At 45.6% G+C, this 17,367-nt stretch overlaps 1 protein-coding gene across 3 annotated transcripts in view; it reads left to right on the top strand.

Annotated features, from left to right (window-relative positions):
* ezrb (ezrin b) overlaps positions 1–17,367 on the top strand; it is a 297,539-nt gene that overhangs the window by 210,233 nt on the left and 69,939 nt on the right. For all 3 annotated transcript variants that reach the window (XM_078229989.1, XM_078229987.1, XM_078229988.1), the window contains exons 9-10: positions 14,875–15,038; positions 16,203–16,333. In XM_078229989.1, coding sequence (XP_078086115.1) covers positions 14,875–15,038; positions 16,203–16,333 — 295 coding nt within the window. The remainder of the gene's footprint in view (positions 1–14,874; positions 15,039–16,202; positions 16,334–17,367) is intronic.

The raw sequence follows: 17,367 nt of genomic DNA on the forward strand, positions 1-17,367 counted from the left end.
AAAACTAGAGGGCATAGGTTTAAGGTGAGAGCGGAGAGATACAAAAGTGTCCAGAGGGGCAATTCTTTCACACACAGGGTGGTGAGTGTCTGGAACAAGCTGCCAGAGATAGTAATAGAGATGGGTACAATTTTGTCTTTTAAAAAGCATTTAGACTTTTACATGGGTAAAATGGGTATAGAGGGATATGGGCCAAATGCGGGCAATTGGGATTAGCTTAGAGGTTTAAAAAAAAAAGGGCGACATGGACAAGTTGGGCCGAAGTGCTTGTTTCCATGCTGTAAATCTCTATAACCTCAAACAGACCATTGTCCACAGCAAACTACCCAGCATTCAGGAGAACAGTGACCACGACAGCACACAACCCTGTCACAGCAACCTCTGCAAGAAGTGCAGGATCGTTGACATGGATGCCATCATCTCACATGCGAGCACCATCCACTAGGTACACGGTACATACTCTTGCGACTCAGCCAACTTTGTCTATCTGATACGCTGCAGGAAAGGATGTCCCGAGGCATGGTACATTGGCAAGACCATGCAGACGCTACGACAACGGATGAATGAACACCGCTCAAGAATCACTAGGCGGGAGTGTTCCCTTTCAGTCTGGGAACACTTCAGCAGTCACGGGCATTCAGCCATGATCTTCGGGTAAGCGTTCTCCAAGGCAGCGTTCTCCAAGGCAGCCTTCACAACACACAAGGCAGCCTTCACAACACACAACGCAGAATCGCTGAGCAGAGACTGATAGCCAAGTTCCGCGCACATGAGGACGGCCGCAACCGGGATCTTGGGTTCATGTCACACTATCTATACCCCCTCCACTTGCCTGGGCTTGCAAAATCTCACGAACTGTCCTGGCTGGAGACAATACACACTTCTTTAGCCTGTGCTTGGCCCTCTCTCCACTCACATTGTCTGTACCTTTAAGAATTGGTTGCCTGTAAAGACTTGCATTCCAACCATTATCTTGTAAATTGAGTTTGTGTCTATATATGATCTGTTTGTGAACATGACTCCTCACTCACCTGAAGAAGGAGCGAGACTCCGAAAGCTTGTGCTGCCAAATAAACCTGTTGGACTTAAACCTGGTGTTGTGAGACTTCTTACTGTGCTTACTCCAGTCCAACGCCGGCATCTCCACATCGATGTTACACAGAATAGACTCGGTCAGAAAATTGAAGTATATGAAATTAAAGGAATACTGGTGACTTGAGTGCTTGATTAAGGGTCACAAGGCAAGGAGTAGTGGTGAATTGATGCTTTTTCTAATTAGAGAGAATCATGGTTAAAGTCCAACAGGTTTATTTGGTATCATGAGCTTTCGGAGTGCTGCTCCTTCATTAGGTGAGTCAAGTTGATAAGGTCATTAAAAGCTGTTGACTTTGTAAATAGGGACATTAAATACAAAAATGAGGAAGCCATTCTAAGCACTTGCGTCTCTGGTTATGTCTCTGTGTAAAATTCTGGAAAGGTTGCTGAGTCTTGGACAGGATACAGAGGATGTTTACCAGAATTATCCCAGAAACTAGTGACTTGTACAGTGAGATTGATGAACTTGATCCAGAAGAAAAATATAAATTTGTAATTTCTTTAACATGTCTGTGGAATCTAATAGTTTTAATAAATGTTTAAAAGGTATTTTTTGACTTCTATCAATTGTAATGGGATGAATTATAGTTTTCTTAAATAATTAGAAATGCTGATCCATGTGACCTGGTGACTCTTGACCTGGAAGCTGTACCAACAGGAAGGAAAATAAGATCATAGGCCTGACTGGCAGGCACAAAGGAGAACTACAATCTCTAGGTCCTTTGCTTGAAGGCACAGATGCAGCCATACAGATAAATCATAGAATAGAATCATAGAAACCCTACAATGTAGAAGGAGGCCATTCGGCCCATCGAGTCTGCACCGAAAATATGATGTGATAAAACAGAGACAGAAAAAGAATTTTGTGAGAAGAATCCAATCACTCTAAGGAAGGGTTTAATTTTTCTGTTTGACAGAAAAGGAAATGGAAACTCTTAGAGCTGGTGAAAAAGATCTAAAATCTAGAAAGCTGTGCAAATAGCTCAGAGGTGCTAAAAAAACTGGTGTTTTCCCAGAAGGCCAAACCATGAACTGAATTATTAGTTGGTTGATTGAAGAGGAATGCTGGAAATCTATGCCATCAGGATGTTGTGACCCATGGGAGAGGGGAAAAGGTTTGTTAAACTTGGCATTGCCGATGTTAATCGTATCCTTAACCCATAGGTGAAAGTTTTTGTCAGATAGGACTCCTGACTTGCACTGCACTGCGTGAATAAAACATGTTTGACAAACCTTCTAGAATTCGTTTGAGGATGCAACCAGGAAGGTAGATAATGGGGATTGTGTGGATGTGATCTATCTGGACTTCCAGAAGGCATTTGATAAGGTGTCACACAAGAGACTGATCCAGAAGTTGGATCCCAAGGGGTTGGGGGGTCGAGCAGTGGCTTGGATTGAGGATTGGCTGACTGATAGAAAGCAGAGGGTTGGGTTAAATCGTCCTTCCCCAGTTGGCAATCTTAACTAATGGGGTCCTGCAGGGTTCAGTTCTCGGACCACAACTATTTACAATCTCTAGCAATGATCTACAAGCAGGGACGGAGTGTAACATAGTGAAATTTGCTGATGACACGAAAAAGATTAGGAAAGCAGGCTTTGATGAGGATATAAAAAATTTCCAAGTGGATATTGACAGGCTAGGGGAATGGACCAGAATCTGGCAGATGGAGTTCAATGTGGATAAATGTGAGGTTATCCATTTTGACCGGAAGAATAAAAGGGCAAATTACTATTTAAATGGGAAACAGATTCAAAAGACATCTGTGCAGAGTGATCTGGGTGTCCTTGTGCATGAGTCTCAGAAAGTGGGTATGCAGGTGCAGAATGTTATAAGGAAAGCTAATGAAATCTTGACATTTCTAGCAAAGGGACTAGAGTATAAAAGTAGAGAAGTGTTGTTACAATTGTACAAGACATTCGTGAGGCCACACTTGGAGTACTGTTTTCAGTTTTGGTCACTTTCTTTGAGGAAGGATGTGGCAGCACTGGAGGCAATTCGGAAGAGGTTCACTAGGTTGATTCCAGGTTTGAAGGGGCTGTCGTATGAGGAGCGGTTGAGTAGCTTGGGCTTGTACTCGCTGGAGTACAGAAGAATGATGGGGAATTTAATTGAGCCATGTTCTACAGAAAATACTCAACGGGATTGCTAAAGTAAATGTTAACCAAATGTTCCCCCTTCTAGAACAGTCTAGGACGAGAACATGGTTGTAGAGTAAGAGGGGGGATATTGAAGACGGATAAGGAGAAGCTACTTCTCACAAAAGGTTGTGAATCTATGGAACTCGCTGCCCCAGAGTGCAGTGGATGCAGAATCAAGAAAGGAATTGATAAATATTAGATCAAAAGCGAGATAAAGGGCTATGGGTAAAAGGCAGGGAAGTGGAGTTAGGATGAGATGGAGATCAGCCATGATCATATAGAGTGGCGGAGCGGGCTCAGAGGGATGAATGACCTACTTTCGCTCCTTATTCCTATCTTCCTATGTTGAGAATTGTGTGGCTATGTAGTGCCGTGTGTCTGGGAGGGGAGCTGATGTGGATGCTGGTGACTATGTAAGATGTCTTTGTATCAACTGAAGTGAAATTTATCTTTTTATTTGAGGTATCATTTATCTATTGATTCATATTTAATTTAGATTGGTTCTGATTAGTGTTTAGCTGCTTTTGCTGCCAACAGTTGTAACACTTTACTCCAAGATGCAAGCAACAGAGATCAGAACTCACTCATTTCTCCAAAATAAAAGCCGAAAATACTGCATAAACTCATTTCTCCAACCTCAGTGTGATACTAATCCTCTCCATTTAGTTCCTCACTTTTAAGCAAAAATTCAAACTCTCATCCTTTCAAAAAAAAAAGTACGTAGATGAGCATTTGGCATATCATAACATTCAAAGCTATGGGTCAAGTGTTGGTAAATGAGTTTAGGTGGAACGTCAGGTGTTTTTCATGTGTTGGTGTGAACTCAATGGGCTGGAGAGCCTCTTCGACACTGCTTGATTCTATGATTCTATTGTATGAAGCAATACTAATGAGAACTGAAACCAAAGAACAAAATTAAATTTACAACAGTGGAAAGTGGATTTTGAGACCGAAAAGGGCTATTTTATTCAAAACTAAATGCAATATCTATTTTCATCAAGGTAATTTCCTTCAGCATAATTTTCCATGGCATATTTTCAGTTCTGTTATATATGCACCCTGGCAGCTCATTCATCAATACCTGAAACATTTTGCTGTTCTCTATACTTGTCTCTGTTTTTTTAATATAAAGTCAAATACTGTTTTCTCTTATGTCCTGTACAACATGCATAGTCTTGTTAACAATGATCATGAAAATATGTGATTTTACTTTCCAACATATTTAATTGTGCTGTGTGTGGTGAACCATAGATGGTTATCACTATGGGTACTGAACCATAGATGGTTATCACTATGGGTACTTGTACATATGTTACTCTTGTTACTGTTGGGGTTAGGGTTGGGGTGTTCCACCTGTTAGCATTGTTCTGTGGTACACTCCGTTTGGCTCCGCCTTCCTATAGGAGTATAAAGGTCACTGCACTTCCTAGTGACCCTTAGTCTGGGATTGTATTGTTAAGCAGTATGCTCTATTCTTGTTGCAAATAAAAGCCTTTATTCCCGGGTACGATCTAGCCTCCCGAGTGGATTAATCGTGCATCAATTTTATTCGCAACAAATTTTGTTCTGAAAAAAAAAAATGGAGCAGATGCTGAAACCTGATCAGCTAACCTTGGATCCACGTGCCGCTGGAGCGTCGAACACTTTCGACCATTGGTTGAAGTGTTTCCAGGATTACATCGACGCCTCAACAGCAGTCCAGACCGACGCCGACAGATTGCGGGTCCTCCACGCAAGGGTAAGCGACACTGTGTATGCAACAATCCGTGATTCCCAAGATTACAAAGAGGCCATCAAATTACTCAAGAAGCTGTACCATAAACCGCCAAACAAAATTCATGTCCGTCACCTACTAGCCGCTCGACGGCGGCAGCCCGGTGAAACGACGGGACAGTACCTGCACGAACTTCAGCAGCGAGCCAGAGCCTGCAATTGCAAGCCCGTGTCGGCTACTCAATACACCAACGATCTGATCTGAGATGCGTTCGTGGCGGGAATCGGCTCATCCTATATTCGCCTGCGGCTGCTAGAGCAGGGTAACGTGGACCTGGCTAAGACGGTGGAATTGGCTGATGTGATGGAAACGGCCTCCAGAAGTCTTGAAACTTACCCCACCGACCACGTGGGAACATCGTGGCAAGTACAGCCACTGCCTCTACTGTACCCGGCGGCTCCTCGGTACTGCGCGATCGTGCTTTCAACCTCAGACCTGACGGCTGCAGCAGCTCCTGGAGGCCCACAGTGCTATTTCTGTGGATTGGCGAAGCACCCTCGTCAGAGATGTCCGGCCAGGACGGTATTTTGCTCCGCTTGTGGGAAGAAAGGGCACTATGCAAAAGTGTGCCGAGCAAAGCCCCCTTCTAAGCCAAGCAGTGCTGCGTGTGACTCCCCAGGATCCGTCTCCTCGTCTCCAGCTTCGTCGATGTCTTCAACCACGTGCGATTCACGGGCTCCGCCATTCCTGATGACGACGACGCAAGACGCGTGCAACCTGCGGGTGCCGCCACTTTCAACGCCATCGACCACGTGCGATCCATGGGCGCAGCCATTTTGGTCGACACCGGCCGCAGAAGACCAGCAGGGGTCCTCGTCGTCGACTATCTCAGCTGCCTGCAGTTACACTTGGGATCCAACGGTGGCGTCAATCATCCTGGACCAGGCTAAGCCTCACAGACTCGACAAGTCCATGATGGACATAGAGGTAAACGGACGCCTGACTCATTGTCTGTTTGACAGCGGGAGCACGGAGAGTTTCATTCATCCGGATACTGTGAAACGGTGCACTCTCCGTGTACAAACTGTCAGGCAGACAATCTCTATGGCGTCGAGGTCCCGATCTGTTATCATTCTTGGGAGCTGTGTGGTAACTTTAACGGTGCGGACACAGTTTATGAGAACTTCAGGCTCCTCGTGTTACCGCACCTTTGCGCTCCGGTACTTCTGGGGCTAGACTTTATGGTCCACCTGAAGAGTGTGACCCTGGAGTACGATGGGCCACTCCCTCCACTTTCAGTGGGAGAACAGCAGCCTCCAAATTGTCCAGCGCGCTCCACATGCAGTCTCTCGACATTCAAAATTACCCCGTCTTCTTTATTTGAAAATCTCGTGCCAGGCTGCAAGCCCATCGCGACTAAGAGCAGGCGTTACAGCGCTGAGGATCGGATCTTTATTCGATCTGAGGTTCAGCGGCTCCTCAGGGAAGGGGTCATTCAACCTAGCACTAGCCCATGGAGAGCACAAGTCGTGGTGGTCAAGACTGGAGACCAGCCCCGGATGGTCATAGACTATAGTCAGACCATTAATAGGTACACGCAGCTGGACGCGTACCCTCTCCCGCGCATATCTGACTTGGTCAACCAGATTGCGCAGTACCGGGTGTTCTCCACCATCGACTTGAAGTCAGCCTACCACCAGCTCCCCATTCGCCCAGGGGACCGAAAATACACGGCCTTTGAGGTGGATGGCTGTCTCTACCAGCAGGACCACGACGCCAACCTCCTGAAGTTTTTACGCACTGCGTCTCGCCTGAACCTGACCTATAACAGGGAGAAGTGCGTATTCAGCAAGCACCGCCTAGCAATCCTCGGTTACGTGGTGGAAAACGGGGTCATCGGCCCCGATCCAGACCGTATGCGTCCCCTCCTTGAACTTCCCCTACCCACTAGCATCAAAGCACTGAGAAGATGCTTAGGCTTCTTCTCGTATTATGCACAGTGGGTTCCCAATTACGCAGACAAAGCCCGTCCACTCATCAAGTCTACCTCTTTTCCCCTGACAGCAGAGGCTTGCCTAGCCTTTGAAGGGATAAAAGCTGACATCGCGAAAGCCACGATGCACGCTGTCGATGAGTCCATCCCCTTCCAGGTGGAGAGTGATGCATCTGATTTCGCCCTGGCCGCCACACTTAACCAGGCGGGCAGACCCGTCGCCTTTTTCTCTCGCACCCTCCAAGGCCTTGAAATTCGGCATTCCTGTGGAAAAAGAGGCTCAGGCCATTGTGGAGGCCGTACGGCATTGGCGCCATTATTTGGCTGGAAAACGGTTTACCCTGCTCACGGACCAGCAGTCCATGGCATTCATGTTCAACAACACGTTAAGGGGAAAAATTAAGAATGATAAAATCTTGAGGTGGAGAATCGAACTCTCCACCTACAACTATGATATCATGTACCGTCCGGGGAAGCTTAATGAGCCCTCAGATGCCCTGTTGTGTGGAACATGTGCCAGTGTGCAGGAGGACCGGCTACAGGCCCTCCACAATGATCTCTGCCATCCGGGGATCACTCGGCTCTTCCATTTTGTAAAGGCCCGGAATCTGCCCTACTCCATAGAAGATGTCAGTTCGATAACTCGAAGCTGCCAGGTATGTGCTGAGTGCAAGCCGCACTTCTACCGACCTGACAGGCCACACCTCATTAAGGCCACTCGCCCTTTTGAACGACTGAGTGTTGATTTCAAGGGCCCCCTCCCTTCGACAGATCGGAATGTGTATTTCCTCAATGTGGTTGACGAGTACTCACGATTCCCCTTTGCCATCCCCTGTTCTGACATGTCCGCTGCCACGGTCATCAAAGCCTTGCGGAGTCTTTTTACCCTGTTCGGCTACCCCAGTTATATCCACAGTGATAGGGGTTCGTCGTTTATGAGCGACGACTTGAGGCAATACCTGCTCTCTGAAGGAATTGCCTCAAGTAGGACCACGAGTTACAACCCCAGGGGTAACGGGCAGGTCGAAAGAGAAAACGCTACAGTCTGGAAGGCTGTCTTACTGGCGTTAAGGTCTAGGGGTCTTCCAGTCTCCCGTTGGCAAGAGGTACTTTCTGATGTGCTCCATTCAATCCGGTCCCTCCTGTGTACGGCAACCAATGCTACCCCACATGAGCGGATGTTTACCTTCCCTAGGAAGTCTTCCCCTGGGACCTCACTGCCGTCTTGGTTGACGTACTCGGGACCTGTCCTCCTGCGGCGGCATGTTAGGGCCCGCAAGTCCGACCCTTTGGTTGAACAGGTCCATCTCCTCCACGCCAACCCTCAATATGCCTATGTGGCATATCCTGACGGGCGAGAGGACACGGTCTCTATCAGAGACCTGGTGCCTGCAGGGGACCTGGAAACCCCCGTCACTCCCGCACCCCTGGTTAGGATTCCTTCACCCTTTCTCTCCCCTCCTGACACGGCGCGGGCAGCATCGGGACCTCCACTTAATCCTCTTACACCCGTGTACAGCTTGCCTGAGTCCAGGAAATTGTCGCCACCTCGAGGTCCACCGGTGCGTGAGGAACTGGAGGAGTCACTGGACACCACCTTGGAGAGAGGGACACCACGGTCACCAGAACCGGCACTGCCGCCAGCGCTGCGGAGGTTGCAGAGACGGTGCGGACCTCCGATACGACTGAACTTGTGAACATATGGACAGTTCGTATTGTCTCCTTACCCCACCGGCCTTTGTTTTTAAAGGAGGGGTGAATGTGGTGAACCATAGATGGTTACCACTATGGGTACTGAACCATAGATGGTTACCACTGTGGGTACTTGTACATATGTTACTCTTGTTACTGTTGGGGTTAGGGTTGGGGTGTTCCACCTGTTAGCATTGTTCTGTGGTACACTCCGTTTGGCTCCGCCTTCCCATAGGAGTATAAAGGTCACTGCACCTCCTAGTGGCCCTTAGTCTGGGATAGTATTGTTAAGCAGTATGCTCTATTCTTGTTGCGAATAAAAGCCTTTATTCCCGGGTACGATCCAGCCTCCTGAGTGGATTAATCACGCATCACTGTGTTAGCTGCTTACGCATCCAGCCAATTTTCTGTGTTTATTTGTCTGTGCACATGCATTTGTCTGAGTATCAATGACCATCTTTTATTGACAGGAGATAGTGATGTAAAGTGAAATCTTGTTGGTAATTGCTTCATTTGCCGGGTGTCAGGCCACTTTGGTTTGAAGTTCTCCCACAGCAATCATAACAAAAGGGTGGTGCAATCAGATTCCATAAGTCAGCAAAGGAATCAGACATGCACTTGAGTAGTTTATATAGATTGCAGCAAAGCATTTGACAAGGTTCCACATGGGAGACTTGTAAAGAAGGCAAATTCACATGAGATATAGGGTAATTTGATAAATTGAATTCAAAATTGGCTCAGTTGTAGGAGACAGAAGGTGATGTGTTGTGAAGTTAGTGTTTGTAAAATTATAGAAAATTGTAAAAATGTGAAGAGTTGTAAAATTGTCTGTTTAAAGGTGGTTTAGTTTTTTTCTGTGCTGAGGAGCTGCAGGTTCACCCTGGACAGACTGAAACAATGTATCTGAGAAAAACAGTAAGAGTTTTAACAACACCAGGTTAAAGTCCAACAGGTTTATTTGGTCACAAATACCATTAGCTTTCGGAGCGCTGCGAAAGCGAATGGTATTTGCTACCAAATATACCTATTGGACTTTAACCTGGTGTTGTTAAAACTCTTACTGTGTTCACCCCAGTCCAACGCCGGCATCTCCACATTCTGAGAAAAACACCAGGGTTGCTTTGGTAATAGGCTTTAGACATTTGAATCAGAAAATGTTTTGAATTTTAACCAATCAATTTGAAATATGCATTTGAATAGCAGCGGTCTATCAAATTTGAATTTGGTGTTTTGATAGCTTGTAAACCAAGCCTATTGTGGGGTTTTTGATATGTCGTGGGGGTATAAAACCAGCTCCCAGCTCCAGAAAACTGCCAGAAAGGCAGCCACTAACTCTGCCAGCAGCCTGCCACAGCTCACAGCTAAAGAGAGAGACACAGACAGGCAACTCTCTGCCAGCTTAACAGCCACATGTCTTAAAAGAAAGCCTCATTTTATCTCAGAATAACAGAAGCAAAGAAGAAAGAAGATTCTGGAAGACTACTAACCTGATTGACATTTGAGAGTGACTAAAATTTCTTTTTTGTTTGTTAATAAGTGGGAATCATAATTATCTAAACAGCATTCCATTAGAATAGTGTTTATAGTGTTTTGTTCGGTTTGTTAATAGTTTAATAAAAAATAAAGTGTTACTTGTTTCTTTTAAAGAGAGAGCCTCAGGTACTTATTTTCATTTAATCACTAAAAATTGCTGTAGGCAGATCATACTATTTCTCACATACTCTTTAATAGATTATGAAAGGGAGATACTTCTCTTTGAGTGGTTGAGTGTTAGTTCTCATAAGTTGGGAACAGAAACTGTCAGAAAAAGGAACTACTGAAAAGTGGAACTTTTTCAAGGAACAAATACTGGGTGTCCTTGTCCCTGTCAGGCAGGGAGGAAATGGCCGAGTGAGGGAACCATGGTTCACGAAAGAGGTGGAATGTCTTATGAAAAGGAAGAGGGAAGCTTATGTAGGGATGAGGAAACAAGGTTCAGATGGCTCGATTGAGGGTTACAAGTTAGCAAGGAATAAGCTGAAAAAGGGGCTTAGGAGAGCTAGGAGGGGACACGAGAAGTCCTTGGCGGGTCGGATCAAGGAAAACCCCAAGGCTTTTTACTCTTATGTGAGGAATAAAAGAATGACCAGGGTGAGGTTAGGGCCGGTCAAGGACAGTAGTGGGAACTTGTGTATGGAGTCAGTAGAGATAGGCGAGGTGATGAATGAATACTTTTCTTCAGTGTTCACCAAGGAGAGGGGCCATGTTTTTGAGGAAGAGAAGGTGTTACAGGCTAATAGGCTGGAGGAAATAGATGTTCGAAGGGAGAATGTCCTGGCAGTTTTGAATAAACTGAAGGTTGATAAGTCCCCTGGGCCTGATGAAATGTATCCTAGGATTCTTTGGGAGGCAAGGGCTGAGATTGCAGAGCCTTTGGCTTTGATCTTTGGGTCCTCGCTGTCCACGGGGATGGTACCAGAGGACTGGAGAATGGCGAATGTTGTTCGTCTGTTTAAGAAAGGGAATAGAAATGACCCTGGTAATTATAGACCGGTTAGTCTTACTTCGGTGGTTGGTAAATTGATGGAAAAGGTCCTTAGAGATGGGATTTACGACCATTTAGAAAGATGTGGATTAATCCGGGATAGTCAGCACGGATTCGTGAAGGGCAAGTCGTGCCTCACAAATTTGATAGAATTTTTTGAGGAGGTAACTAAGTGTGTTGATGAAGGTAGGGCAGTTGATGTCATATACATGGATTTTAGTAAGGCGTTTGACAAGGTCCCCCATGGTCGGCTTATGATGAAAGTAAGGAGATGTGGGATAGAGGGAAAGTTGGCCGATTAGATAGGTAACTGGCTGTCTGATCGAAGACAGAGGGTGGTGGTGGATGGAAAATTTTCGGATTGGAGGCAGGTTGCTAGCGGAGTGCTGCAGGGATCAGTGCTTGGTCCTCTGCTCTTTGTGATTTTTATTAATGACTTAGAGGAGGGGGCTGGAGGGTGGATCAGTAAATTAGCTGATGACACCAAGATTGGTGGAGTAGTGGATGAGGTGGAGGGCTGTTGTAGGCTGCAAAGAGACATAGATAGGATGCAAAGCTGGGCTGAAAAATTGCAAATGGAGTTTAACCCTGATAAATGTGAGGTGATTCATTTTGGTAGGACTAATTTAAATGTGGATTACAGGGTCAAAGGTAGGGTTCTGAAGACTGTGGAGGAACAGAGAGATCTTGGGGTCCATATCCACAGACCTCTAAAGGTTGCCACTCAAGTGGATAGAGCTGTGAAGAAGGCCTATAGTGTGTTAGCTTTTATTAACAGGGGGTTGGAGTTTAAGAGCTGTGGCGTTATGCTGCAACTGTACAGGACCTTGGTGAGACCACATTTGGAATATTGTGTGCAGTTCTGGTCACCTCACTATAAGAAGGATGTGGAAGCGCTGGAAAGAGTGCAGAGGAGATTTACCAGGATGCTGCCTGGTTTGGAGTGTCGGTCTTATGAAGAAAGGTTGAGGGAGCTAGGGCTGTTCTCTCTGGAGCGGAGGAGGCTGAGGGGAGACTTAATAGAGGTTTATAAAATGATGAAGGGGATAGATAGAGTGGACGTTCAAAGACTATTTCCTCGGGTGGATGGAGCTATTACAAGGAGGCATAACTATAGGGTTCGTGGTAGGAGATACAGGAAGGATATCGGAGGTAGGTTCTTTACGCAGAGAGTGGTTGTGGTGTGGAATGGACTGCCTGCAGTGATAGTGGAGTCAGACACTTTAGGAAGATTTAAGCGGTTATTGGATAGGCACATGGAGCACACCAGGACGATAGGGAGTGGGATAGCTTGATCTTGGTTTCAGATAAAGCTCGGCACAACATCGTGGGCCGAAGGGCCTGTTCTGTGCTGTACTGTTCTATGTTCTCTGAGAGGAGATCACCCTCCCTTTCATAACAGACGACAGAAGATTCCTTTAGTGACTGGAAGCCAGTGTCCAGTGGCGTACCACAGAGATCTGTGCTGTGTCCCCTATTATTCGTCATTTACATAAGCACCATAAATGACTATGTCATGGATAGGATTAATAAGTTTGAGCATGACACAAAGATTGGCCGGGTGGTTAACAATGAGGCTGAGTGTCTTTGGCTACAGTCGATATATGTGGGACGATCAAATGGGCAGGTAAGTGGCAGATGGAATTTAATTCTGAAAAATGCTGTGATACGCTTTGGAAAGAGTAATTTGACCAAAAAATGAGCGACATGACACGAGAAGTTCTCTGGAACAAAGGGACCTTGGTCTGTTTGTCCACAGATCGCTGAAGATGGAAGGACATGTTAATAGGATGGTGAAAAAAGCATATGGGACATTTGCCTTTATCAATGGGGGCATAGATTAGAAAAGCAGGGAACTCGTGCTGCAGTTGTACAGAACTTTGATGAGGCCACAGCTTAGAGTAGTGTGTAGTTCTGATCGCCACATTATCGGAAGGATGTGATTGCACTGGATGGGTGCAGAGGAGATTCACTGGGATGCTGCTTGGAACGGAACATTTGAAGAGAAGTTGGATAGGCTTGGTTTTTTTCATAGATGTGGAGATGCCGGCGTTGGACTGGGGTGAACACAGTAAGAAGTCTCACAACACCAGGTTAAAGTCCAACAGGTTTATTTGGTAGCAAATACCATAAGCTTTCGGAGCGCTGCTCCTTCGTCAGATGGAGTGGAAATGTGATTTCAAACAGTGCACAGAGACACAGAAATCAAGTTACAGAATACTGAACCTCTGCAAGATGTGTCGGATCATCGACACGGATGCCATCATCTCACGTGAGAACACCAACTCCCAGGTACACGGTACCTACTCTTGCAACTCGGCCAACATTGTCTACCTGATACGCTGCAGGAAAGGATGTCCCGAGGCATGGTACATTGGGGAAACCATGCAGATGCTACGACAACGGATGAATGAACACCGCTCGACAATCACCAGGCAAGACTGTTCTCTTCCTGTGGGGGAGCACTTCAGCGGTCACAGGCATTCAGCCTTGGATCTTCAGGTAAGCGTTCTCCAAGGCGGCCTTCACGACACACGACAGCGCAGAGTCGCTGAGCAGAAACTGATAGCCAAGTTCCGCACACGAGGATGGCCTAAACCAGGATGTTGGATTTATGTCACATTATCAGTAACCCCCACAGCTTGCCCCCTGGACTTGCAGAATCTCACTAGCTGTTCTGTCTGGAGACAATACACATCTCTTTAACCTGTGTTTAATGCTCCCTCCACCCACATTGTCTGTACCTTTAAGACCTGGCTGGCTGTAGGGATTCGCATTCTAATCACTATTCTGTAACTTGATTTCTGTGTCTCTGTGCACTGTTTGAGAGCACATTTCCACTCCATCTGACGAAGGAGCAGCGCTCCGAAAGCTTATGGTATTTGCTACCAAATAAACCTTTTGGACTTTAACCTGGTGTTGTGAGACTTCTTACTTTTTTCATAGAAGCAGAGTAGACTGAGAGGTGACCTGATCGAGGTGTACAAAGTTGAGGGCCATGGACAGTGGATAAAGAACAGCTGTTCCCCTTAGTTAAAGGGTCAGTCATGAGGGGACATAGGTTCAAGGTGAGGGGCAGGAGATTTAGGGGAGATGTGAGGAAAACATTTTTTACCCAGAGGGTGGTGACGGTCTGGAATGCACTGCCTGGAAGGGTGGTAGAGGCAGGTTAGTTTACATCTTTTAAAAAGTACCTGGATGAGCACTTGGCACATCATAACATTCATGGCTATGGGCCAAGTGCTGGTAAATGGGATTATGTGAGAGGTCAGGTGTTTCTCTCTGTGGCACAGTGGTTAGCACTGCTGCCTCACAGCACCAGGGACCCAAGTTTGATTCCCAGCTTGGGTCAGTGTGTGGAATCTGCACATTCTCTCCATGTCTGAAAGGGTTTCCTCCAGGTGCACCAGTTTCCTCCCACAGTCCGAAAGATGTGCTGGTTAAGCACATTGGACATACTAAATTCACCCTCAGCGTACCCGAAAAGGCATCGGAGTGTGGTGACTAGGAATTTTCACAGTAACTTCTTTGCAGTGATAATGTAAGCCTACTTGTGACACCAATAAATAAACTTAAAACTTTTCGCAAGTTGGTGCAGACTCAATGGGTTGAAGGGCTGCTTCTGGACTAATTTGCAGCATTATGGGGTGGAGGGGAGGGGAGAAACTGGAGTAAGGGATTAAATTAACTAGCTCTTCTTCTATCTCTGTTCTCCAGGATTTTATTTTCTATGCTCCTCGTCTGAGAATTAATAAGAGAATCTTGCAACTGTGTATGGGCAACCATGAGCTGTACATGAGGCGCCGAAAACCTGACACCATCGAAGTACAGCAGATGAAGGCCCAGGCTCGAGAGGAGAAGCACAAGAGACAGTTGGAGAGGTATTGGTCTAATCTGTGGCGGCACGGTGGCACAGTGGTTAGCACTGCTGCCTCACAGCTCCAAGGACCTGGGTTCGATTCCCAGCTTGGGTCATTGTCTGTGTGGAGTTTGCACATTCTCCCCGTGTCTGCGTGGTTTTCCTCCGGGTGCTCCGGTTTCCTCCCACAGTCCAAAGATGTGCGGGTTAGGTTGATTGGCTGTGCTAAATTGCCTCTTAGTGTCCTGGGATATGTAGGTTCGAGGGATTTGTGGGGTAATAGGGGTAAGCCCAAGGTGGGATTGTTGTCGGTGCAGACCCGATGGGCCGAATGGCCTCCTTCTGCACTGTAGGGTTTCTATGATTCTAGTATTTTTTTCCAGACTTTTCACTCCTACCTGAATGGTATATTTCAATGAGATGTTGAATCCAGGCCCTAGCTACCTACTTTGCTAGATGTGAAATATCCCATGGTACTATTTAAAGAAAAAAGGAAAGTTGAAGAATTCCGACCAACATTTAATCCTCAACACCAGAAGAAGCAGATAGCTTATTGCTGTTTGTGGAACCTGCTGTATGCAAATTGACTGCTGAGTTTCCTGTATTACAACCATAACTATTTCAGAAGGTATTCAGAAGTAATATATTGTTTGTGAATTGCCGCAGAATACACTGAACTCCATTTTTCACTTTGTCATTTTCCTTCACAGCTCCTTTTCTTCCAGGAATAACTTTGCCTTTTAGTTTTCGTTCCATAAATTTTCCACCTTGTTACAGGCTTTAAAGCTTGTTTTGTTTGAATCATTTAGACAGGCTAATGATTACATGCTGCAATTAGATTATTGACAATATCATAGATAAATTCATTACCTTTTACCAACCAGTGGAGTAATGGGGTTGAATATGTGTGTAATCCGATTAAGGCACTTTAAAAAAAATTTGAAATCTAAACTTGCATTATTTGATGCGCAATGATCAATATTTTGAGCATGCTAAAATTCTGCCCTATAATGGGAAGAGGCATTTAATGCTTTATGACATCAGGAAAATGGAGTGACAGTCTCTCAGTTTTAATATGGGGAATGGAAAAATATTTGAGCTGCTTCTATCTGGAAGAGGAAATCAGTATGTATTATCTGCAATGTTGGATGCACCCATGCTGCCTTGCATTAACTCTTACGTTTAGGGCACAGTTGGAACAGGAGAAACAGAAGAGGGAGACTATAGAGAAAGAGAAGGAGCAGATGGAGAAGGAAACTCGTGATCTGATGCTGAAGTTGAAACAATACGAAGATCAGACAAAGAAAGCTGAAAAAGGTAAGGGTAAACTCAAAGCATTCTAACTGTTGTTTTGTCCAGTCTCCAGAAAATTGGTGTGTGGAAAATTTGGGACTGCTTGTCAGGTTCTTTAATGGATTTTGTGGATGATTTACTTTCCTATACTGAGTTTGTCACAGGAAATGGAGGCAATCATCACTATTGCCTATATTCAAATATCTTGTTTCAGCATTTGGTGTTCTTATAAAGCAGTTCTTATAATGACCCTGTAATGACTGTTGCACTGATGAAATAACAGTGACTGGCCTTTGCATCAAGACAACTATGAATTAATTGTGGCACTGAGGAGCCTAAGTCAAGGAGGAAATGTCTCGAGCGCCCGGTGTCATACCTAGCAAAAATGAAGTTGGTTGAGATATTTGGATGTCAATCTTCTCAACCCTATGCCATGCACCTGGAGTTCGTCAGAGCAGTTTTCTCAACCCAATCATCTTCAGCTGCTTCATCAGTTAAAGTTTATTTATTAGTCACAAGTGAGGCTTACATTAACACTGCAATGAAGTTACTGTGAAATTCCCCTAGTCAGAAGTAGGGCTGTTCACTGCAATTGTAATTCATTGGCTCCTTATTTGCATGCAGCAAGAATTGGATTGTATCCAAGCTTGGACCGAATAGTGGCAAGTAACATTTGAATTACACAAATGCCAGGCAATGCCAATATCTGACAAGAGAATATTGAACTTCCTCTCTTTGGGAGGCATGGTAGCACAGTGGTTATCACTGCTGCCACACAACACCAGGCACCCGGGTTCGATTCCAGTCTTAGGTGACTGTGTGTAATTTGCACGTTCTTCCTGTGTCTGCATGGGTTTTCTCTGGGCGCTCCAGTTTCCTTCCACAATCCAAAGATGCGCAGGTTAGGTGGATTGGCCATGCTAAATTACCCCTTTGTGTTCCAAGATGTGTGGGTTAGGGGGATTAGTGGGGTAAATGCCTGGAGTTAACGGGGATAAGGTGGGGGCTGGACCTAGATAAGGTGCTCTGTCGCAGAGTCAATGCAGGCTCGATGGGCT

Source organism: Mustelus asterias, chromosome 15, assembly GCF_964213995.1.
Source record: "Mustelus asterias chromosome 15, sMusAst1.hap1.1, whole genome shotgun sequence".
Classification (NCBI taxonomy): domain Eukaryota; kingdom Metazoa; phylum Chordata; class Chondrichthyes; order Carcharhiniformes; family Triakidae; genus Mustelus; species Mustelus asterias.